General features: G+C 46.1%; 1 protein-coding gene across 1 annotated transcript in view; it reads right to left on the bottom strand.

Moving 5' to 3' along the window:
- Positions 1-25,287, bottom strand: part of ST8SIA1 (ST8 alpha-N-acetyl-neuraminide alpha-2,8-sialyltransferase 1) — a 126,158-nt gene that overhangs the window by 31,142 nt on the left and 69,729 nt on the right. The window contains exons 3-4 of the mRNA XM_084765855.1: positions 16,483-16,592; positions 10,527-10,619 (exon numbers count right to left, since the gene is read on the bottom strand). Coding sequence (XP_084621981.1) covers positions 10,527-10,619; positions 16,483-16,592 — 203 coding nt within the window. The remainder of the gene's footprint in view (positions 1-10,526; positions 10,620-16,482; positions 16,593-25,287) is intronic.

Here is a 25,287-nt window from a genome sequence, read left to right as displayed (position 1 = left end):
TACTTTCACGGGGGAAAAAAGCATACATATGAATACTTTGTGGTTTTGTAGCTTGCTCCTTATCTCTGATGTGGTAACCCTTGACCTGGATTGAATCTCTCTCCCCCTTCACCCAAAGTTAACAAACATTCTGGGCCTTAAGATATGAGCCTGGAAATGGGCTCACTATAGGTTGTCACAATTGGGTCAAAATGAGGCCATGGTTAGAGTGAGTCCTAGCCCGCTGCCCTTATAAGGGAGACTCTATAGAAGCAAACACAGGAAAGGGGGGCCACGGAACCACAGAGGCAGGAACTGAGGGGCGGAGGGCTGGCTTCTGCCTGAGTTCCAAACACCTCAAAGAGCACACAGCCCTGCTGTAATCTGTCTCCAAAACCATGGACGCATGCACCTTGTCATGGAAGTGGCAGTGTGTCACAGTATGTCACTCAGCATAGCCTTTTCTCCACACATCTTTATTTGCAAATGTTACTTGCATTGAGTCATTGGTCTGATTCTGAGGCCTCTGGCTTCTCCTACACTATCAATACTGGATCTCCACTGAGACTCTTTTCAGATACCCTGTTGTATCCCCTGTGTCATGGAGGCCCTGCAGCTTTGGTTCTGCAGGACCAGCCCCTTCACATACTCCAGCCGTTCACAGATGGGGCGGATGTTGGGGTGGACCAAGCCAAAGCCCTGGATCTGGGCCGGGGTGGTAGCTGAGTTGTTCATCCCGCTAGCTCTCCTGCGCCCACACCACCAAGGCTAGCTCTCTTGCTTTGCCTAGGTGAGAGGCAGGGACAGATCTTCTTACCCATGTCACCAGGGCCAGCTCTGCCACACTGCCCAGGTGGCGGGAGGGAAAGCAGGGCCAGCTCTTTCACACCCACACCACCCGAACCACCTCTACTGTGCTGCCCAAGAGAGGTGCAGGTCCCCTCTCCCAAAGGCTGAAGATGGCATCCCTCTGTGTTCTGAAAGCTGAAATATGAAGGACTTTGCCTTTTGAATTGTATGTGCTCTCTGCAGCATTCACTGTACATCTGAGGACTTATTTTTCTGCCCCCCCCATAACATTACTTTTATTAATTCTTGGAGAATATTATACATGTATACAATGTATTTTGATCATATTCACACCCCCACTTCTTCCCCTAACTCCTCCAGGATCCGACCCCCCAATCCCCTTCCCAACTCCCAGCAGATTACTGTCTTTTTTTTTTTCTTTTGATAATTCCTGGGATCCAATTTGTGCTATTCGTGTAAACATGGATGTGGGGCCATGTACTGGGGCATGGTGGACCTACCTGGGTCCACACTTCTAAAGAAAACCAACTCTTCCTTTGGGAGCATCCATCAGCTGCCAATAGCTCCTCAACTTCAAGTGTGGCCTCTGAGCTCCTTCCCCTTCCATGTTTTCAAGTTTTTTTTCTAGTATCTCTGGAAAAAACCGTTTTTATCTGTGTCTTTTCCTATGGGTATTTAAAGTCACTTTTTCTCGGGGACTTCAGTGGGTGCTGATTATTTTCCTGTTTGTTCTTTAACTAACTGACAAACTAAACAAACATTAAAGGAAAAAAAAACCCACCCTCTCATTTCCAAGCCACATTTGCTTCAGATTGGCATGCCTGTTATTCATGGCGGATGTAAATGCCAATCATTTAGATATTAGTTCCTGAGCCTGCCTCATCTAACAAACATTCATCTGTAAGTTCTGCTCCATTGGGCAAGTTGTCCAATGACTCAGGATTCTTGTACAGAATTGATTTCTTCATGCAGTGACAGAAAAATTGCACCTCCATCTCCCCAATTCCAAGAATGCTTGTCCTCTGCTCCCCACCTCGGACGGCCCTGGAGACTTCGTCCACCTCAGCCTTCAGAGGCCTGCTTTCTCTCTTGTGGACTCGGGTCCACTGCAGGCCTTGTGCACTGGGAAGCAAGGTTGGAAAGTGGATCGAGACAAAAGACATACAGCAAAGGTATGCCCAGGCAGCTAGGAAAGCAATGAGCTGGGCTCTAGGATTCTCTGTGTTTCTCTGGCCTAAAGAGAGTGGGGGTGAGTCACGACCACTTTCCATCTTCTCACAGGTCTCTGTCCTATTCTGGTTACATCGGCTTGATTTAGGATTGTGACTCCCAATCCAACCCAACTGTACCCCCACCCCACCCCTTGCGGTTGGTGGGCATTGCCCGCAGTCTGGAGCATGGTGACTCTCTTGTCTCTATTTTCAGCTGTTGTGCAAGGTTTCTAGTCAGCTTGTTTATGGTTATTTAGTTCAAATACTGAAATAGCACCTCTCCCCAGAACTACACATAAACATCCTGGTACCTGATGGCATTTCACTCTGTGTGGTGTCCTCAGTGGGGACACTGGGAAAAGAAGGACGGGGAAAGGGCCCAACACCATTGGAAGGCTAAGGCTTGTCAGTGACGTGTGGACACGGACGTGTTGCACAAAGGGTATATGTGAGCTCAGCAGTATCAGCGAGCACATTCATCAGATAGAAAAGGATGCTGAAGTCCGAGATAAACAGGAGACAAATAGGATGGGATGGTGAGCTGCAATTCTTTGAGGAAGATATGGTGAGCCAGCGCAAAGTATTGATTTGGGATTTTACTACAAAGCTCTACTGTAAGGGAACATTTCTTAAAAGGAGTGAGGGGAGATGGTAGTACTATTATTGGAGTTCTTGGCCAGAAGAAAGACTGTGGAAACAGTATACCAGGACAGATTGTGGACACTGTGGAACTCATAGAAATGGGGCTTTGTGGTTGCGTTTTCCTGGATGGTAACAAAGCACAAGAGTGAGGGAAGCACTCCTTACCCACAAAGCTCATGGAACATGGTTATAGCAGATTGGGCGGGAAGGACGGGCCAGAGGCTGAGGAGGACTGAATGACTAGGTGTCACACACAAGAGCTCAGAGCAGCTGTGGCTGTCTGCACAACAGCTACAGGAGGTCAAGTCAAAGTTCCATCACAAGTGGGGGAGGGGCTCCTGTGGCCACACCCCTAGCTGAGCAGCCATTGGTAGTTGTTGGTCACTGGAGGAGAGAGAGTAAGTCTTTAAGGGTGTGGCCCATGCTCAGGTGGATAGCCCTATACCATGCGCATGTGGGTAGCACTGGTGTGGAGTGGGTCAGGGCGGGGCTGAAGGGGTATGGGGGATGGATATGATGGAAATATATCGGGTAAATGTATGAAATTCTCGAAGAATACATTTTTTAAAACTTAAAAAATAATGCTTGAAGGCATCATGGAGCAGTGGAGGATTATGGGAGTGATGACTGATGCATTGTGGGGCACTGAATGTGGGGTGTCCATAGGACTTCTAAATGGATATAAACACACAAAAATATAAGCTCTCTGGAATACTGAAGGCACTTTAGGTCTGGCATAGAGCTATACTACTGCTGTTATGGGCAAAGCTGAAGGCCCCGGGGTGAATTCTCTGAGGGAAGACAGCCTGTCTATGACTGAACCCACAACAGGAAGTAAATTAGGGAAGGAAAAGCTTGATTCTGTCTTGGCATCTGTGGGCACACAGTTCATCATGTTAAGGAAGAAACAGTAGTGGGACTGAGCCCCAGCTGTGGCAGCAAGAGACAGCTTGCTCACATCTGGGTGGACCCACAGTTGCCTTTCTCCTTCTTCCTTTCTTGTTTGGGACTCCAGCGCATGAGAGGGTGTGGCCCACATACAGAGTTGGCCTTCTTTCCTCAGTTTCTACTCTCCGACCTCACAACACACTCAAAGGTGTGCCCCTCCCCAGTGCCAAGCATTGTTTGAGCCAATCAAGTTGATGTTCACCATTAATCTTGACAGAAGATAAGTAGAGTTATAGAGAGGAAGGGGGAGGGGGAGAGAGGGAGAGAGGGAGCAAGGGAGGAAGCCAGAGGGACTCAGAAAGGACACTGGAGAACATGGCCACAAAGGCAGCGGCTAAGGGGAGAAGGACACCAAGGAAGCCAAGCAGAGATAAGCACGGTGGTCCTCTGCAAAACACTGACTTCAGGAACGCAACTGTAGTAGACGTCGTGAACTTGAACAGCTGCCGGGCTCCACCTTCCAAATTGTGGAGTCTCTACCACAGCACAAATGGTCTCATCAGAAAATGTTGCCATCTGTAAGGATCTGTGTCATGAAGCCTGTGCTCCAGGGCCATTCAGTGACACCAGGTACAGGTTATTACCCAACACAAGTCTTTTTATTTCACAGAATGTACGGCATGAGGTGTAATCCAAGGGGAAAAGGGAGGTGGGGGAAGACAGGCTTGCAAGAGCCTCCAGTCTGAGGGCAGAAGCCAGAGTGTTGCTTTTGCCCTCTGTGGTGCATTGTAGCACAGAAGAGTCGGGTCTGTTTCCTGTTAGTTCCCTCCCGTTAGTTCCCAAAAGTCATCATTACTCTTAGCAGCATCTGGCCTGGGAAGAGCTGCCTGTCTAAGTGCTGTGAGGCAAAGACCACTAAAGATTCCTTTCCAATCTTCTGCCTAAAATACTTTCCCAGCCCTCAGGCCCCTGCTGCCAGCCTCAAGAGAGTCAAGGGGCCTGTAACTCCTCCACATAAAGAATTACACTGTTTTATGAAAACACTAAGTTCTCTATTGGTAGCTCTGGTTACAAGGCAAAACACAGAGTGAAATAAAACACGAGTCTTCATTAACCACATAAGTGCATCCATAAAGACTGGCTTATCCGAGGACTTGTTACCATCTCGGGGAAAGGGACATCCAAAACACAGAGTGGGTGGGGCTGGTGTAAAGCAAAGAGAGCTCCCAGCTTTTCTCCTCTTTGCAACAATAATATGTTTTGTTTTGGGGCTTATTGTTGTTGGCTTCTTTGGAAGGGTTCAGGGGGAGGACAGTATATAGCTCAGACTAGGATCAAACTTGAGAAAAAAACCCCAGTGTCATGGAATTACAGGAGTTCAGAGTTATGGCTGTACACCACAATTACCACCTAAATTTAAAAACATGTCTTCAGCAAATATTAAGGTATCTTGGGCCACCTAGTCTCCACATTATGTATGCCACACTTCCCAAGAACAGTGTGATACCTCTCAGGAATCATTAATGTCTCACTAATGGTTTGGGGTTGTTTGTTTGCTCAGTAACAAAGCCTTGGTACACCCCTAAACTCAACTCACACACACTCACACATGCAATCACTCACACATGCACACAAGACCCAACATCCAGAAATGTGCTTTTAAGATAATAATTCTATAATCTGAATTTCAATGCTAACTGCATTACATGATAGTATGGTAATGCTTTCCCAGAAGCCCCCCACCCCACTCCCAGCTGGAAAGCCTGACTCCACATTCTAACCGTATCCCCATCAGCGCTCCAGTAACATCTGCACTCAAGAGAGAGGCTTCTCTAAGTGATTTGAACAGATCTCTGCCCCTGAGTACCAGAAAGCTAGAAACAGAAAAATAAACAATCAACAGCCCACATGAGAAGAAAATGCTTGAAGAGAATCAGAAGGGACCTAGAAAGACGACTCAGTGGATAAAGTATTTACCATATAAACATGAGGATCTGAGTTTGGATCTCCAGAACCAACATTAAAGCCACTTGGTACGCCAGCCCACCTGCAGAGCCAGTCTACCTGCAATGCCAGCCCACCTTTAGAGCCAACCCACCTGCAATGCCAGCCCACCTGCAGAGCCAGCCCACCTGCAATGCCAACCCACCTGCAATGCCAGCCCACCTGCAGAGCCAGCCCATCTGCAATGCCAGCCCACCTGCAATGCCAGCCCACCTGCAATACCAGCCTACCTGCAATGCCAACCCACCTGCAATGTCAGCCTACCTGCAGAGCAAGCCCACCTGCAATGCCAACCCACCTGCAATGCCAGCCTACCTGCAATACCAGCCCACCTGCAGAGCCAGTACTCAAGAGGTGAGATGGAGTTCTTAGTGTTAGTTGCTAGCTAGACTAGCTAAAATTGGCAAGACCCAGGCTCACAGAGAGACTGCCTCAATAAACAAAGTAGACATAGATCAAGGACGGCAACTAATGTGAACATTGGGCCCCCACATGCATGTATACATATATCACAAGTACTTTCAAGCCCATGTGAATGTGCACATACACACACATGCAAAAATGGGAGCATAAGAGTCTGACATGGTCAAGGACAGGTTAGTTCTTCTACTTAGTGCTAATATACAGGATCCAATGCTGTGTACTTTACAATGCCAGATTATTAAAAGATGGGACTATGAACCACTGATCTGTATGTTGATCAATTCTAACATATTTGGAAAATTGCCTATTGAATTTTGCTACTGCATTGGGACAGAACAGCTGCCAGGCAGATGTGTGGAGGAATACAAGAAACAGGAAGCCAGCAGACAGCAACAGGAAAGGCTAGGTGTGCCTGCTCCACTCTTTCTCCTCCAGCCCCTCCCCCAGCCTGCTCTAGTGCCCCCTGTGGAGGCTAATCTTGGTTGTCAACCTGACTGGTTGTGGAATTTCATCAACCACTTTTCTGTTGTCGTGACAAAACACCGTGGCCAAAAGCAATGCAATGGAGACTATATTTTGGCTTATGGCTCCAGAGGGAGAGTCCATAGTGGCAACGAAGGCAGCAGCAGGTGGTTGGATCAGGAAGCAGAGAGGTCACATCTCAGTTGCACACAGGAAGCAGGAAGTGCAAACTGGAAGTGAAGCCTGCCCAGTGCCTCCTGTCCTCCAACTATTAGGCTCCACCTCCTAAAGGTTCCATGGCTTCTGCAAAACTGTTCCACTAACTAACTCATCACCAAGTGTTCAAACACCTGCACCTACGGAGAAGATTTTTTTTGATTCCAGCCTCAGGAATCAACTGTAAGACAAGCCTCTGGGCGCATCCACGAGGAGGGACTCCCTAGACTACGTTAATTGTCGCGGGAAGACCAACCCCAAGTGCAAGCAGCACCACCTGACATTGGTATAGGAGCTCCCAGAATCCACTGAGGATGGAGGCCAGTGGCTCTCCAGGACTCCTTCACTTCTTCAGCACCAGATCGGGACAGTTGAGTCTTCTTGTCTCAGACACAGAGAAGCCACAGGTTCTCAGTGACTGTGCTACAGTGACTGTGAGTACATGGCGACACACAGGTGACAATCTACTGATGGCTCCTTCTCATTTCTATCTCTTCCATGAAACAGAAATGAATATTATTAGCTCCAAGGAGAGGAATGGGGAGGGAGCATTAGAGCCAAAGGTGAGGTCTAAGAAAGGAGACCGAGCCAACACAGGAAGTGCTATAAGACTACCTGTTGGTTCTAGGAGGCATGTGGAAGAGCTCCACAGCTGCTTTCTCTCTCTTCAGATTGTTCGGCAAAGCTAAGGAAGCGAAGAAGAGCAGAAATTATTCCACAATGGGGACCAAGCCAAGAATGATGCTCACAAGCTCCATGTGGTTGTTACTAGGGAGAACAGGGGTCACCTGCAGTGGAGTGGGGAGAGGTGAGAAGTGACTTGACATAAACAGGCTCCACCTCCAGTGCGGGAAAAGTCATTTCCAGACTTCAGAAGAAAGCTTTGCAGTCAAAACATAAAAATAGATCAATGTGAAAAGAGGAGGAACAAAGTGAGCAGAGATCCTGATGGAGAGTCATCACACTTTAAGTGCGACAGAAGCAATCACTGTTTATCCAGCTGGCACATGGAAGCTACCTCTGGAAGCAATTATTTGGTGGTGGAATGCTTCTGTAGTCAACAGCTCCACGCCAATTAGAAATAGGAGGTCATATCAATTGTGCTTTAGTAAGGGGCTTCCCACAGTAGCCTGTGGAAGCCTGTGCTCTCTTCCCTGCTGGCTCATCACGGGACGGTGGTCATGCGGCAGTTTGATTGGAGCTTGCTGCCCTCTCACTTTTGGCTTGTTAATGTTAATCAAATGCTCCACCCTTCCCTATATTTTCTTAGTGTTTGTATGCATTACTTTTCTATTAGTGGGACAAATCATGACTACATTTTTTGTTGTTGTTGTTGTTTTGTTTTTGTTTTTGTTTTTCGAAACAGGGTTTCTCTGTGTAGCCTTGACTGTCCTGGACTCCCTTTGTAGATCAGGCTGGCTTCAAACGCACAGCGATCGGCCTGCCTCTGCCTCCTGAGTGCTGGGATTAAAGGTGTGCACCACCACCACCCGGTTTATAGAAGAAAGTTTATTGGCGTTCCAGAGGAGAAAGAATCTACGGAGGCAGAGTGGAGACATGGCCGCTGGAGCTGGAAGCTGACGGCTCACATCTTGAACCACAAGAAGGCAGCAGAAAGAGAATTTGAAATGACGTTAATCTTCAAACTATCAAAGCCCTTCTCTGGTGCTTTACCTCCTCCAAGGTGGTGACACTTCCTAAGCTTCTCCAAACAGTGCTGCCAATTCTGGACCAAATATTCAAATGCCTGAGACCATCGGGCATCTCACTCAAATGATCACTGTTGGAACCATCAAAACATGGGTTGAAAGACCCAACCAAATCTTTGCTTTTACATAGGGCTGTGGTTTGAATATGGTCTGTCTCCCCACAGGCTCCTGTGTTCTAACACTTGGTCCTCAGACAATTCATGTCTATTGTATGGTGCCTCAGCTGATGCTTTGAGGATGTGACATCTTTAGGAGGTCTCACTAGGGAAGTAGGTTTGGGACAGGCTTTGAGATATATAAGGCTCCACTTCCAGCCCTAGCTCTCCGCCTCCTGATTTACTCACACAAAGTCACCCGTTGCTTCAGCTCCAGCTGTGGGCCCTGTTACCTTTTCCTGCTGCCATGATACCATGACGCCATCTTACCACATAGTTTTGCTTATAATTTAGCCTTGCTTTGGTGGTGGTACCAAGGATTGAACGTGGGGCCTTGTATGTAGTAGGCAAGCACTCTACCACTGAGCTATATACCCAGCTCCTGACACCTGTGCTATTCACCACTCTGGAACATTGCCTCCCTCATAAGAACTGCGAACCCATTGCCCCGAGATGTATTTCTCTCAGCTCTACTAGGCTCGATTTTAATTTGACTTACGTCTTGCTTTCTAATTCCCTGCTACGCCACAGACAGCAGACTGAATCCTTGGTGCTAACAGTGAAACATTGCCTTGAGTTTGGAGACAAGAGGAAAAGAAGACATCCGCAGCAGAAGGGACAGGCGCGCCAGGGACACCATCTAAGACTCGGGTCATAAACTTTAAAGAAAAACTGCTTTGATCATTTTAGGGCCACGTTTCTTTCCTTAAAAGCCAGAGTATATTTTTTTAAAAGTATGCACATAAAATGTTTGCTAAGACTTGGGGAAATGGCTCCTTTGAAAGGGTTTGCTCTCAAGTGTAAGGATCTGTTTGTGTCCTCAGCACCACATAAAAGCCAGGTACAGTAGTGGGGACCTATAACCCGGACCCTCTGTAGACAGGTGTGGCGATCCTGTGGCCTTGCTGGTCTGCCTTGTCAAGCTAGCTAATCAGCAAGCTCTAAATTTAGTTAGAGACCCTGTTTCAGAAAACAAGATGGGAAATTAATTGAGGAATACACCCAATGCCAGCCTCTAGCTTCCATGTGTGTTCATAGATGGACAGATGCGCGCGCACACACACACACACACACACACACACACACACACACACACACACGAGATAGAGGAGAAACAGAAATAAAATAAAATATTTATTAGTGAATGAAGTCTGATGTTGCAAAAACCCTCCAGGCCACAAAAGGACACATGTCACAGCTTCTGAGGAGACCTCTCCTGGAGGGGGATGGGGCAAGAATATCTCTGGAAGAAACCAAGACAAATAGTGCTTTATCTTATTCAGGGGACAGGCTCTTGGCAGGTCCTCATACCTTATTTTTATGTTGACTAATTGGGTGTCAGGAGGATGATTCTATCCAGTGTCGCAGTAACATTTACTTGAACCTAAAACGCAGTCTTTGTGACAGACTCGTGGGTGTGGCCTGTACTCTCTCTCTCTCTTTCCTGCCAGTCTTAGCACATCAGTGCCCTTTACCAAGTAGAGACTGACTCCCAGTGCTTCCGTCATGGCTGCTTGTTTTCTGAAATTGTTACTATTAAGAATTTTCCATCTGCCCTCCAAGGTCTGATACAGCACCCTCAGTCTATTATAAACACACATTCTTGTGCACTCTGGAAACACTACCGGCTCAATGTGTGCATGTGGCAAATTGGTCATTTCTTTGTTTTTGTTTCAATAAGTCAGTTCACAGTTGCTGATCAGAAAGTCGGACAGGAGCCAGCACGCTGCCTCGGAGTAGTAATGAGTGGGCAGGATGCTGTGCTGTGCTGAGCAAAACAATCAATCCCCCTGTCATTTACACTGTCGCTAGCGGAGGAAACCAAACCCCAGAGGAAGCATGAAACACCACGGACTCCCAAAATACTGCCTCGTTTATTTACGATTCCCTCCTCCATCCTTCCTGCCTGTCCAGATGGCGTCCCTCTTTGTTTGCGAGGCTGAATTATGCTCGCTCCCTTTAAGATGCTAATGATTTCACAAACCTTCCTCTTTAGTCCCCCACAAAGAGAAACCATGAAGTCTTACCTCTGGCGAATTATGCTGGGATTAGCTGTCACCAACTGAGTTTTGGAGCCGACGTCCCTGATGTACTCACTTGACAAGGGAGGAAGATTGCATCTAGAAACGCAAGAAATGGCATTTCAGAATGACTCATGTACTTTTAAATCAAGGACACAAATAGGAAGGCTAATTCTGGCTCAATTCACAAATAGCTGTTTTCAGCCCCTTTCCCTGTTCATAGACGTTAGATGACTAATTGACCATTAGTATCATCAAAGGCTGGTAGGGTAGGGTTTGGTGGCTGGCTGGATTTTGTTGGTTTGGTTTGGTTGGTTTGGTGTGTGTGTGTGTGTGTGTGTGTGTGTGTGTGTGTGTGTGTGTGTGTATGTTCAGTGGCAGAAGTAGATGACCTACCAAAGAGAAGAGATGGTATCTACAACGGACCTGCAGTCCCATACTTGGGAGGTAGAGACAGGAGGCCTCAGGGTTCAAAGCCAGCCTTCATTACGCAGTGAATTTGAGGTCAGCCTAGTCTATATGAAACCTGTGTCAAAAACAAAAATAAAACAAGCAAACAAATAGGGGCTTGAGAGATGGCCCAGCTGTTAGGAGTATTTAGTGTTCTTGGGGAAGGCCAGGACCTAGTGCCCAATTCCAGGGGATCCAATGCTCTCTTCCTGGTTTTGCTGGTACCTTCTGGTTTTTGCTGGTACCTGCACACATATGGTTCATATAAACTCACATAGGCATAAACAATTTCACATAAAATAAAATAAGTAAATCTTTATAAGTAATGAAAAAAGAAACAACATTTGAAGTGGCAGACCAGCGTATTGTTTTTCGTTTTTCTTTTTATACTTTTATTTAATGTCTATGATTTACACGTCATGCAACAAAATCCCTCTCCCCCCCCATAAAATAAAACAAACAGACAAGCAAGAAGTCTTGTCATAGAAGCTTTTAAACCTAAAATGAGAGATGGGAACACAGATGTCCCCACCCACGTTTTCTACCCGCATATAAACACTGGTGGATTATGCTACTTACCCATGTTTTTCTTTACTTTCCGAAAATGTACATTATAGCAGCCCTTTCTGGTCACGCATTATTCAGTTAACCTAATTCATGAATGATTTTTGTGTACACAGCCAAGTTATAAGTTGATTAAGGTGATGACACAGGACATCATCACCCAACAAACTGTGGTGTTCTGTACCGTTCCTGCTCCGCCAAGGGTCAAAAGTAAAAGCGGTGTGAGTGTGTGTGGTGTGTGTGTGTGTGTGTGTGTGTGTGTGTGTGTGTGTGTGTGTATGTGGTGTGTGCGCACATGCATGTTCACAAGTGCACACACAAGCAGGGCCAGAAGTCAACATTAACTATCTTCCTCAATCACTTTCCACCTTATTTTTTGAGACAAAGGGCTTTTAGTGACTCTAGGGCGCACGGATTTAACTGCACTAGCTAGACAGTGAGCTCTAAGCATCCTCCTGCCTCCGTTTCCACGGCACTGGGTTTATAAACTTATGCTACCATGCCTGGCTTTTGCTTGAGCACGGGAGATGGGGTGGAACTCAGACACATGGGCTTATACGGCTGACACTTTACCAACTGAGCCGTCTTCCCAGCCTGGATTTGACGTGTTCTCCATGAAAGAAAGCAGCTGCCCCGCTCGTACCCCCAAACTCCATCCATACTCTAGTTGTCCCCCTTGGTAATGATGCATAAAGTAGGAAACATGGCTATTTCACACCCACAGCCCTGGCTTTCTGCCTGTGGGCATCAGGAGGTTCATGCATTCCCCTGGCTGTAGTTCCTCCATGCCCTGAAACGAGGATAATGACTTTGCCTTCCTTCCTGGGCCACAGTAAAGACAAAGAGACCTCAGCTAAAAGTCTCTATTTTGATGCTGGAAGGAAGGAGGGATGGAAGGAAGGAAGGAAGGAAGGAAGGAAGAGAAAAGACAGACAGAAAGAAAGACAGACAGAAATAACTCAAAACTAACATGTCGGAAATCTGATTTTGTATGTACACTATAAGTTCTCTCCTCTCCAGCCACACGTCTGACTTGATCCCTGACACACCAAGGCATGTTTAACATGCATCATTTATGATAGAAAAATATGTTTTTTATAAATATTATGGTCTCTGTGAACTGCTCTGTTTTCCTGACCAATGTGCCCTGAGAGATGGAATTGCTCACACACCTGTCAGCTGATCTGCTTCATGCCTAGCTTGTCTCCCTTTGGAGCCCGGTGACTCCCACCACACTAGACCCCTGGGGCAGGAACGTCTCCATGTTGACTTAAAATCTTCCTTTCATCTGCTTGTGGGTAATAAAAAAAACCTTGATTTTTCTGGAAACCACACACAGGTCAGCCAGCCAGCTAGTGACTTGTTGAAAGTTCATTGAGAGCAAACAGTGGGCACTGTGGAAAACAGGGGAGGAGCTGGCCACAAAGCCCACTCTTGAGGCATCTACAAGCTCTTGGTGACATCACACACCATGTGGCTCCCTAAGGAGTCTTGTGGAAGCATCTCAGACATCAGTATCGGCCTGTCAGACCACAGTATGCATCAGATTGTGACTCTTTGATTTATGTGATCTTTGCAAAGACAAGATGGCTTCCTAAATAAAACAACAAGCCAAAATTTGGATGTGCCTCTTAAGGAAGTTTTGATCTTGACTAACCTTGTTAACATCTAAGAGTCAACTGTAGGTTCCAAGCTTTGCTAGGGAGTCCTCGGAGCCTGCTTTGTCAACAGTAAATTAGTTTTCATGTATAAATATTTAGCTTTCTTCTGTTCTCATATGCCTGGATTCATTTATTTCTTCTACCACAGAGTAAAACATTATGTCAACAAATAAGCCCAAAACCAAAACAACAATAAAATTTGAAGAGCCATTTGTTTTCCTGTAATGAGGGGGAGGGTTGCTTATAGCAAAAGAGGTTTTACATGTGGCTCTCTGAAAACCGATGACAGTGCACATTGGTGAAATGTCTGCCTTCTGTTCTGGGCAAATCATCTCTTCCAGCTCAAACAACAGAGGCATGTTCTGTATCTCTTTTCTTAGGAAAGGCACACTATGATTTTAGCTCCTCAGTTTCTAAATTGATAATTACATGGATTTACATAAAAGGCCCATCCAATACAGCCAAGCTGTTTCTAATAAGGCATAATTGTGTAAAGTGTCTCAAACTTCCCATTATTGCTTGTTGGCACAATTGAGAGATGTTACTGTCTCCATATTGGTAAAACTTACAATCCTGAAAGACACAGAAGAGTGAGAAATTCTGTGAATTGGTGAGTAGGATGGACCAGGGGTGGGCATGCTGGATATGAGGGGGGGAGGGAGAGAGAGAGAGAGAGAGAGAGAGAGAGAGAGAAAGAGAGAGAGAGAGTCTGTCTGTCTGTCTGTCTGTGTGTCTGTGTGTATGTATCTGTGTCTGTGTGTATGTGTAAGTGTCTGTGTCTCTTGTGTGTCTGTGTGTGTGTCTATGTATAGTGTGAATGTGTGTATATGTGTACATGTGTGTTTGTGTATATGTGTGAGTTTCTGTGTATGTGTCTGTGTATGTATTTATGTATATGTGTGAGTGTCTGTGTGTGTGTATATGTTTGTGTATGTGTGTGTCTGTGTGTTTGCATGTATATGTGTGTATGTGTGTCTGTGTACATGTGTGTTTGTGTGTATGTGTGAGTGTCTGTGTGAGTGTCTGTGTATGTGTCTGTGTGTATTTATGTATATGTGTGTGTGTGTGTGTATGCAGAACAGTCTTCTGCACCACACTGTGACTGTGACCCATGCAGCCTGTCCTTAATATGAATCATTATTATTTCTGCCTTGTAACTGTTCTAGGGAAACTGGATTCAAGAGTTTGTTGCTGTGTGACAGAGTCTCCTGTAGGCCAGGATTGCCTCAGACTCATGGTGTAGCCAGAGTGACCCTAAACTTCTGATTCACCTCCCAAATGCTGGGACTACAGCCCACTGAGCTACATGCCCAGCCCCAGAGGATGATTTTTGAAGTGTTGCTTAAAGAATAAGTGTACATTGTAAAAAATGGGATCTTGGCTTTTAGGATTTTGAAGTGTATGTTTCTATAACATCTATGCAAAAATCATTTTGGAATGGCTGAAGGGCAGGCCTGGAGGACATCCTGAGCTGTCCTCACGGTGGCTCCATGAACCTCTCTCCACTTTAGCATGTGTTAAACCCGGTGCATCAGCTAAGAACAGGGCCTCTCCCGCATCAAGGGCTACACTGCCTTAAAGGGAAAGTTCTCCCCCACTCCTTCTCTATTGCTTGCGCACATTGCGAAGATTAAAAGAAAATCACCAACAGTGAAGAGGAGAAGACAATCATTCTGTGGGAAAATTGTTTTGAAGTATGCTCGAAGGCAGGGCGCTCCCGCTCCCTCACCCGCAGCCCACACCCTTACCACACTTTACACTCCACACCCCACACCCTTACCACACTCTACACTTCACACTCCACACCCTTACCACACTCAACACCCACGCCCCTCATCTCTGCTACTATAAGTTTCACCAAGTGAGAACATGTCTTGATGGCAAAGCAACTCTCCGCTGTGAGGGTTTGTGGAGTTCTCTAGAAAATGCCTCCATCTGAAATGCTTTCAGAGCTCCAGTTTGGATTAGAATTCTTAGAGCCCCATCCCTATCCTCTGTGTGTGTGTGTGTGTGTGTGTGTGTGTGTGTATAGATTAAAAGTCTACAACAGTGTTTTCTGCAGCTACCCTCCATCATATATTTTGAGGCAGGGTCTCTCACTGAACCTAAGGCTCATCAATTCAGCTAGGCTGGCTGCTCTATCAGCCCAAGGCATCCTCCAGGCTCCGCCTTCTTAGCTCTGGAATTGTAACTATGCCTCGATTTTTAGGTAGGTGCCAGGGATCGAACTTACACGCCTCGTGGTTACAGAATCCTTGAGTTCCTGGCTCAGAGTCATTCCCCTGTCTTTGAAATTTGGGGGTTCACCTGGTTCTCTCAACCTCTCAATGCTCCTTCACTTCCTCAGTGAAGCATCTTCTACTTTTCCGCTGAACTCTGTACTCCAGGGCTGTGCTTACCCTTGAGCTCATTAGTTACTCTATAGTCTCCTCACTGCCACCACCCTGAACGTCCCTGTCACCTGGCTCTGTTCCTTACTCTATCATACCTCTCACTGCAAAGCCTAGCGTGACCAGGCCTCAGGGTGTGTCACCTCACCTCTTTACACACCCCACCTTCCTTCTTTCCTTCTTAGCTAGACAGCCTCCATCGGCACCAGCGATGGCTGTCTCTTCAGCAACGTTTGTCAGATTCACCCAGCACAGGCTGGCAGTCTCCAGTCTGAAAGTGTGTCCCTTGGCGAAGCTGAGCCAATTTGACCATTGCCCCGACAGCCTCTCATCCTCCACAAAAACTCATGCCTGTCTCCTCACTTGCCTATGCTGCTCACTCCCTTGACCAGGCTTCCTTTGTGTGTTAAGTTCCCTCCCTGACCATTCTCGCCAGTTTCAGTCACACACAGACCAAATTCCCCCGTCTTTAGATCCCACTGGCTCCTTTCAAAAGCTTCTGTGGAAAGCTAAGAAGAAAAAGTACACTTACAATGACCAGAATGTTTATTCATACGGAGTTAGCCCTGAGGAAAGAGCAACGTCCAAGGCCTTAATCACCCAACTGTATAATCTCAGAAGAGATCTGAGCTGGTACATGTCTCCCTGCTGCCTTCATTAGCAGCAGAGCTGTGGCATCTCTGCTACCGGCCTTCTGGGCTTTGATCTAGCTTCCTTGGGGAAAGTTCCCTGGCTCCCCTTAGTGCACCCTTAGCCTCACTTGTCCAGGGCTTGAAAGGATGCTAAAGACAGGTAAAGGAAATGAGCACCAGCCACTAGGTCTGAATGGCGCCCGTGCTTACAGGAGGGGTGGGAAAAAGAGAAGTCAGAGGCCACACTGTGGATGCTCTCTCTTACCGCATGACAAAACTTGCTTCATCTATTTGACGACCACAGCCACTCCTCTTCAGAATGCCACCGTTTCCCACCACCGCACAAGTCCTCAACGGCAGCTGGAAGGGGGTTGCCTAGCAACAGAAAACAAGGCGGGTTTTCACTGCACAGAACATACAACCGCTCTGAAATCATTATTGACAGCAGACCTAAGCAATTTGAAGGAAGTCCCAGCAGGGCAAAAAGATCTTGGAAAGAAGGATGTCATTGATGCTTGGGGGGAACAAACTGGCCTGTTCCTTTAGGGTTTAAAAAAACAAAAGGATAAAACAAAACAGAAACAACAACAAAAAGTCCCTAAAATATATGTAAATATAACAACTTTTTTCCCCCTTTCTCAAATTGGCTGAGCACATAGCACAGGATGTTTGCTAGGGGAAACAGAAAAGTCCAAACTAAACATGGGTTTCTAAAGTCATTAAACAGGAAATAAAGCCAAAGGAATTCTGTTCTCTTGTGTGATTGCAACGACGCCATCATCCATTTACTACCCCCAAAGGCTTCTGGGCATTTCTTCTGTTAACTGCTAGGAACAGCAGAAGAACACAGAAGTCTGAGGCATCAAGACTCACAGTGTGGGGTCTGGAGAGAGAATGGAGTGATGAGAGTGTGAACCTCGGCTACAAACTAACCTGTGCACAAAGTTGCTGACTTTGCTGAAGAGAAAGCCTCAGCAAGCACCATGTGGGGCCAAGAAGAAGTAGACGGTAGTGCACCCCAGCACCCCAACAGACAGAGCTTCGTTGCTTGAATAAGCTGAGGGCCAGGGGATCATTCAGTTAGTAAACTGCTTGCCTAGCAAACATGAGCACCGGAGTGTGAGCCGTACAACTGGTAGGAAAAAGCTAATGTGACTGTGTGTGCTTGGAACCTCAGCATGGGGGCAGGGGTGAATACAAGGAGATGCCAGTGATCACTGGTGCAGCCAGTCCTGCAGAATCATCAGCTCCAGGATGCGTGCAAGGCCCTTCCCCAAGAAATAAGATGGAAATCAGTTGATAAAGACACCTAATGTTGACCTTTGGCTTTCAGGTGTACACACGCACACACACACACACACACACACACACACACACACACACAATATATAAACAAAGGCAATAGTATTTTCTGGAAGAAAATGCACTGCTTGTAAGTGAAAGAGCACACTAGGTGTGCTTCTGTGTGGAATTCAGGAGCCATTAAGGACTTGTGTCCAACCAGACAGCATGTGACTTTCTCCTGCAAATATCAAGTTAGACTACAAAGAAAATGTTCTGTGTGCCCCAGTTCTCTCTGGAGAGCTATTTTAGTGTCAGGGACTATGGGAAACCAGCACTAGTTCCTGAGAGTGAGATGATCATGTGGCCTCTTCTAGCTGGGTCAGCAAGAACTCCCAGGTATCCAGGCTCCTTAAAGCCACTGGAACAGAGCACAGTTGTTAGAGTTCTTAGGGGAAGGACCTTGTAAAACCACAACTGTCCCAGTGAGAAGCCATGCTGGGTGAATCATGTGCAAATAACAGACTAATGGAATTAGTTCATGAATATACACTGGAAAGCCATTGCCTAAACATGAAGTAATAACTCGACCAGGAAAAATTCTCCCAAAAGTCTCTGCTTTCACTGGTAGCTGAAGGGAGCACTTTGTGCAGTGTGAAAAGATTTTATTCCCTTGATTTCTAATAGTAAAACGAACAGCCAGAGCTATGTAAATAGTGGTGATAAATATGTGTCGTCTGAAATGTAATGTCTAAGCATTTGCCCACAGGGAGAAAAGAATCTGCCTGCAGTACCACAGCAGAGACCAGCCCAATAAACTCCAGAGTGGCATGCACAAGGAGAGAAAGGCAACAGAAAGCATCTGACAGCTTCACTGAGAACACACTCAGAACAATACGTATTTTTCTTAGTCATCCCTAAGAGGAACATTTGGAATCAGCACTTGAATAGCAGCGATCTCTATAAACAGAGAGATGGAGAGAGAGACACCGAGGATCACATTGGCTTGCTTGTATATTCCATAAGTGTTTGTTGTGACATATGAGTGGTGGGGGCAAAGTAAAAACTCATGGTCCCTTGGCACTCACACTCTACTGCAGAAAATAGAGAAGGGTAAAGAAATGGGGGCGGGCGGGGTAAAACTGCCCTGGCCTGCGGCCCTCGACTAAAACTCCGGAGGAAGTTCACCTGTGGAAAATGCAAGACACAAAGAAGGAGAGCAAGTCTGATTGATCAAACTCTCAAACTTTACTAGTCAGGCAGCAGCTTTTATAAGTCAGAAGACAGGGAAGCATATTGCTATAGCAACCCAACTGCAGGCCTTTCTCAAAACATAGGGAATTCCAGGCAGGGTCATAAGGTCCTGCCACACAGGGTATCTGGCTCCATCTTTGTCTAGTCTAACTGTTAAACCGTAACAGGGTTGCTCCATCTCTATCTGTCTTTAGTCTAACTGCTGACCCACAACAGGGCCATCTAGTTTCTGGGGAAAGGCAAGCTTCGGGAAAAACAGAGACTTAAAGGTGCAGACTCTGACAAGATGGATGAACATTGGCCATATGGCCTATTGTCCCCAACAGTAAAAAATAAGATAAATGGTGAGGTGGTCTGTTGAGAGAAACAGGATTGATACAAGAGAGTCCAAAGACTTCCTGAGAGGAACAGCAAGGCCAACAGAGTGACCTGCCACGGTGCACAGGAAGCCCATAGCAGATGACTAAAGAGAACGTGGGTATGTCTAGGGGCCACGGGTACAAAGACCTTGAGGAGGGACCATTTCCTGGGGCGAGATGGAGGGGCAGCATCTCTTTTGTCAGTAGGTGAGTCAGCAGGAGAGGGACAGAGCAAAGATTGGTAGGAAGTGAATGGGAGGTTGGTGAGGGAGGCCATGCAAGGTATCACAAAGACATTGATTTTAATTCTAAGATGAGAACCAAGTCAATGGGGGTGGGCGTGGCATTGGAAATGGGGGGTGGGCGTGGCATTGGAAATGGGGGGTGGGCGTGGCATTATGACCTGTGCTGGAGTGCAAGCAAGCTAAGCAGAGTCTGGGCAGGCAGAAAGGTGAGGGAGGAGTCTGGTGTGATAGATTTTCCAGCCCAGGGACTGTAGTGACCCAGAAAGAGGGTGACAGGAGTGGGGAAAGTGATCAGAGTTTGTAAGGATCCTGGAGGAAGTACCAAACAGATTTGCTGGTGCGCAGAAAGAAAAGAAACAGAGAAAGAGAGAAAAAAATGGTGCCAGGAGCTTTGTCTTCAACAGATGACCAGCTGTTCCTGAGCTATAGAAGACCACAGCAGAAGTGTGTCTGAGTGGCTGATTAAAAGCTCAGTCTTGAGACCATCACGTGGCACCCCCATGGTCTCATCCAGGAGGTGACTGAGCAGTCAGAGAACTGGTCTGTGTGGGATTAAAAAAAAAATGGAGACAGATTAGGTATTTACATTCAAAAGCCCAGAGTGCAGAATGGAAGTGAGAAGAGGGAACCACATGAAAGGAGATAAGTAACTGAGGAGGAGGAAAAATGCATCAAGCGCTCCTAAAGCAGGAAGGGTAGAAGCAGCTAACAACTGCCACTGGACTGGGCAACACGAAGGCCACAGGTGTCCCTGACCAAAGAAGGTTCAGCCGTAAGAATGAGAGTCGACATGAATCTATTGAGTTGGATGTATATAAACGTATATCTGTTTAGATGGATATGTAAACACATGCTATCAGGGTCGCACATAGTCATACATTAATAAATACACCAGAGAAAACTCCAGGTATTCTGCACTAATAGCAGGATTTATAAACACAAGCCCCAAGCCCCTTACTTGTTAAAGGGGAAACCTTGAACACAGAGTGCTGGCTTCTTCAGGTTTTCAGGCAAGAATCTGGGTCCTGGACAAGTCTAGAAGCAGCAACATAGACCTGGAGGACACGGGCTGATCTCTAGCTCCCAAATTACCAGGCTATGGGATGGTGAAGCAGATGGCACATGCCTCTATGCTGTGCTTTCTAACTCCATGGGGGAGGTCAGACCATTCAGGGTGCCATGAGACACAGACCAGCCTCTATGTCATGGGCACATACCAGCCTCTACACCATGGGCACATACCAGCCTCTGCCCTCATAGACACAGACCAGCCTCTACGCCATGGACACAGTGGCCTGCCACTCACCTCCCTCCCTGTTTCCAGTTCTTGCCTACTCCTAGCAGAGTTCATAGACTTGTCTAAGCCTTGTCAATTCTAAATTCCAAGGGCTTTCATGGGGCAAGATAAAGAAGTGACTTGTTTAACTGTCTAATTCTGCCTTAAGAACGAAGATCCACTTTATTAGCAGAAAAATTAAGTAAAACGTGTCTACACCCCTAGTGAGCACCATCTCCCAAAGACCTCAAGTAAAACCTTAGGATTTAGGGGGAACGTAGTTATTTCTCTCTTTCATCTGACATTTCCTTGCTCCTTCATTTTCTTAACTGCTGGCTTCACAGAAGAAATTCATTTCATTTCAGTAAGTGCTCTCAAGTGCTGGCAACACTAATACACCAGCCAATAGTAACACTGCACTAAGGCTTCCAGCACAAAAAACCTAATTGAGAAAATACTGTGGGTGGTCATCTAGCTAAGCGAGATAATAATATCCTTAGTCTATCTTAGGTTCAGGGCACTTAGCAATTGTCGGTGCTGACGAGAATGGTGTGTAGCAAGGAATCTCCTTCCAACAAATGTTACATGTTACAAATCATGTGAATCTTATGATTTTTGAGGGAGTGTCCTTTTCAAGCCCTTCCATGCTGTGTTTTCTGATAAATCTCCTTGCACATTTGCTATATCTGAGTATGGTGGTAAGCTATCACACCCTTGTTGCAAGATGTTTTATTTCAGTGTGGTCCCTGAGATTGTGAACTGTTAAGTCCCTGTTTCTTGTGCCTGAGCATACCTTTAATCCAAGAGTTTTCTGTTTATTGTAAACAGGTGATTAAGGTGGGTTCAGCCAGCCTTACACACACCTTTAATCCAAGAGCTACTTGTACACAGGATTTAATGAAGTTAACCCTAGATCAAGAGGCAGAGCAGGAAACCAGCTGACAGGGATTAAAGAGGAGGGACTGAGTTGAGAGGTATTTAGCACAGTGGGTGGAAGTAGAAGAGGTCTTTGGCGCTTTTAGCTCTTGGGATTTTAGCATTCGCTCTTTGGCTCTTAGCTCTCTAGCTTTGGAGTTCCTCAGCTTCTTGGCTTTGTTTCTTTTGGGGACCTTGAGCTAGCAAGCCTTTGGCCTTAGGGTTTTTTGGCCTTTTCCTCCTGAGCTGCCAGCTGAGCTAGTGAGCTTTTTGGGCCTTCTTCATTGGGATGTGAGCTGAGTAGGAAGGTCAGCTGGTGCTCTCTCTGCTTCTGAGCTAGCAGGGTTTTCTCCATAACATCTGACCACTGAATCTTTATTGATAAAATAGAAAGATCTAGAATTCTCAATTAAAACAACACACCCTTTCTCATATGAATAACAACTATTACTTTAAATGAAAGGATCGATTAGGCCATATTAGATAGATGAAATACAGTGATGAGGTCAATTGATTTAGAGTGTCTTTTCCCAGTCACCTCAGCTTCTCAGTGCCCCATTGGAAAGCAAATGTGATGGTCACCCTCCAATCCCTCTCCCAGAATGATTATGAAAATTAAATGAGGGTGAAGTCATTGAACATCACCAGGAAACTATGACGTTCAATATACTTATATGACATGGGTACATTGTGGTGCCTTTATTTATGTGGAATCAACATTACTATACATAAAGTTAAATTCCTTCACAGAGCACATTATTTCCGTGTTGGGCTGGGTGTGAAACTCCCCCATGGGCTCACGAGCTTGATCCCCAGCTGGTGGTGCTCTTTGGGAAGGTGATGGGACCTTTAGGAGGTGGAGCCTCACTGGAGAAAGTGTGAGTCCCTGGGGGGCGGGCCTTGAGTCTTTATCACCTAGCTCTACTTCCTCTTTGCTCTTCCCAGTGGGGATTCAATGTGATCAGCCAGCTGCCTGCTCCTCCCTGTACCTCCCCTGTTGCTGTCATGTGGTCCTCATGACAGACTGTGCCCCTCAGGAAACGAGGGCCAAAATGAACTGCTTCTCCCTTAAGCTACTTTTTCTTTTTAAAAATGTATTCACTTTACATCCCAATCTCGTAGACACCTCCTTCATCTCCTTCCAGTCTCATCCTCCCTCCCTCTTCGCTCCTATTCCCCTCCCCTAGTCCTCAAAGAGGGGGAGCCCTTCTCCCCTATCAACTCACCCCAGCCTACCAAGTCTCATCAGGGCTGCCTGCATCCTCTTCCTCTGTAGCATGGTAAGGCACCTCCTCAACAAGGGGAAGTGATCAAAGAGCAGGCACAGAGTCCATGGCAGGGAAAACCCCGGCTCCCCCTACTAGGGGACCCTGTGGAGACTGAGCTATCTATTGGCTGTACCTGAAGCTGAGTCCCACAGCCAAACTTCGAGGAAAGCCTAGGCAGTCTTATGGAAGAGTGGGGGGATAGAAGGACCCAGCAAGAAGACCAACAGAGGCAACAATTCTGGGCCCAGGGGTCCCAGTAGAGACTGATGTACCAGCCAAGGACCATGCAAGGATTGGATCTAGGACCCCAGCTCAGGTGTACCCTTAAGCTATTTTTTAAGGTTTTTTTTTTTCTCACAGCAAGGAGAAAGTAGCTTAGGCAATCAGTGTATTTATAGCTAAAATGCTGCTATAATATGTAGTTCATCTTTGTGTGAGGTCGTTTCAGTTTGGAAGAGTCACATAGATTTTGAACAAAACCGTATTTTCAATCCATTGCTCTCTTTAGGGGTGTATCTACTACACTTATTTTTTTTTTAAACTGTGAGATTTAAAATGTAAGTTTTTTTTATGGAGCCATGGCTTATCATCTGCTTGTTTGGCCTTCTCTATCCAGTCAAACCCTGAACAGAGCCATCGGCAGTGTGTCCACAAATTGCTGCCTGGGCATTTTAGGTACTTTTCTGTGATAAAACACCATGACCAAATGCAACTTATGGAGAAAAAAATTTACTCAGAGTTAGGGTTTCAGAGGGATAAAAGTCTTCAAATACGAGCATGGGGCAGACACAGAAAACAGCAAGCAGAGAAAGGCTGTGAACATACAAGCTGGCCTCCAGTGATGCCATCTTCCAGCTATCTCCAGACATGCCGCCAACTGGAGATGAAGTGTCCAAATGGCTAGGCCACACAGGGACAGGGGTGGAGGGGGGATTGGGGGTGCGGGAAGGGGAGGGAGGGGGCATTGTCATTTAATTCACTACAGTGAATACAAATGACCCTTTTCCTGTACCTTCTGGCCTGCAAATGGAATTTCCTTTTGACGCAGCAGATAGACCAGTCAGTCTTCAAACCTGAGCAGCAAGTCCTATCGCTGGCTAAGAGGAAGGCTGATTTGTAAAGCTGTCAGGGTCTCGCCTGAGAGGCCCCCAGGCCTTACCATCCTCCACACACTGCACCATCAGGGACTCTTCTTAGCTCTGGTAACCAACTTCTTTGTTTATTCAACAACCATTGGTAAGCATCTATTATGGGCTGGGGCTGTTAGGCAAGCTGGGATGTACACAGTTCCTAGTGTTCTTATCTAGGTGAATGTAAGCCAGGCTTTAACAAAGCGATGGCACCAGCCTGAACTCCTGATCCTCCTGCCTCAGCTTTCCAAGTTGTTAAGATAGTAGGTGTGATCCTACACTTGGCTTCCGTTGTTTTACATTTCTTATAGGATAGGTCTGAGTGTGAGAATCTCACTGTACTTTCTTGCTTCGATGTCATACTCTTCTGTAAGTGGACAATTTTTTTCCTGCTATTGACTCCTCTACTAGCTACCTACATCACTCTCTGGTTCCCCTTTTAATGATAGTTCATACCCTTTTCTTTGTTGCCCGTTTGTAGGATGGATATCATAACTATTTAGGAACAAATGTGCTTTAGAACTTTGAAATAACTAAGCTACCATAGCTAAGGTTTATTGGATTCATTATGTATATGTATCTTCAAGTGAGACTGTTTTAGTTAAGAGTTAGTGCTAATTTTCACACTTGGCAATGCAAAGGGGATAAAACTGGAGGGAAGGGTTCTTGCTTTTGTTGTTAGTGGGAGCAATGAGGTTTTACTGCTGTTATTTGTTTGTGCACCCCACTATTTCCCTTCAATCTCTTTTCTCTTTGATAGTAACAGAGTGCAAGACCTCCTTACATAGTTACAAATTAAACCTAGAAAGATCACCTGGCCATCAATGAGACTATTAGAGTGACTACTAGCTAAGTGCAGAGCCGAAATCACGCCAGACAAGTAGAAGTTTCACTTTCCTAATGTTTTATATAACCCAAAAGTGTGTCACCACCAAGTCAGCTGCCATTAGTTACCATGTCAAAACATAGGCCCACTTTTCTTGATGAAAACGTCAAGGTTTTTACCGTAAGGACATCAGTACACACCTCACTGCACCCAGCCCAGGCATTTCTCTATCTCCTTACCTACCACTGGAGATGGATGCTCACACTTAATTATACTTCACCCACACACATAATTTAATTTCTTGCACATATGTTAATTATACCCTCAACCTAAGCATCCAAACACATCCCCTCCCTGCCTCACATCTAATTATAGCCCCCCTCTTATGAATGTAATTACACTATCATCCACCCATCTAATTATGCCCTCCTCAACATATTTAATTGCAATGCCCTGTTCAAGGACCTAATTATATTGGAAGCAACACACCAATTAAGCCCCAACCCTCTACCAATA

This window comes from Acomys minous, assembly GCF_964271855.1.
Source record: "Acomys minous genome assembly, chromosome: 17".
In the NCBI taxonomy this organism is placed as follows: Eukaryota; Metazoa; Chordata; class Mammalia; order Rodentia; family Muridae; genus Acomys; species Acomys minous.
Note: the sequence above shows the minus strand (reverse complement) of the source record. Positions and strands in the feature narration are given on the sequence as shown.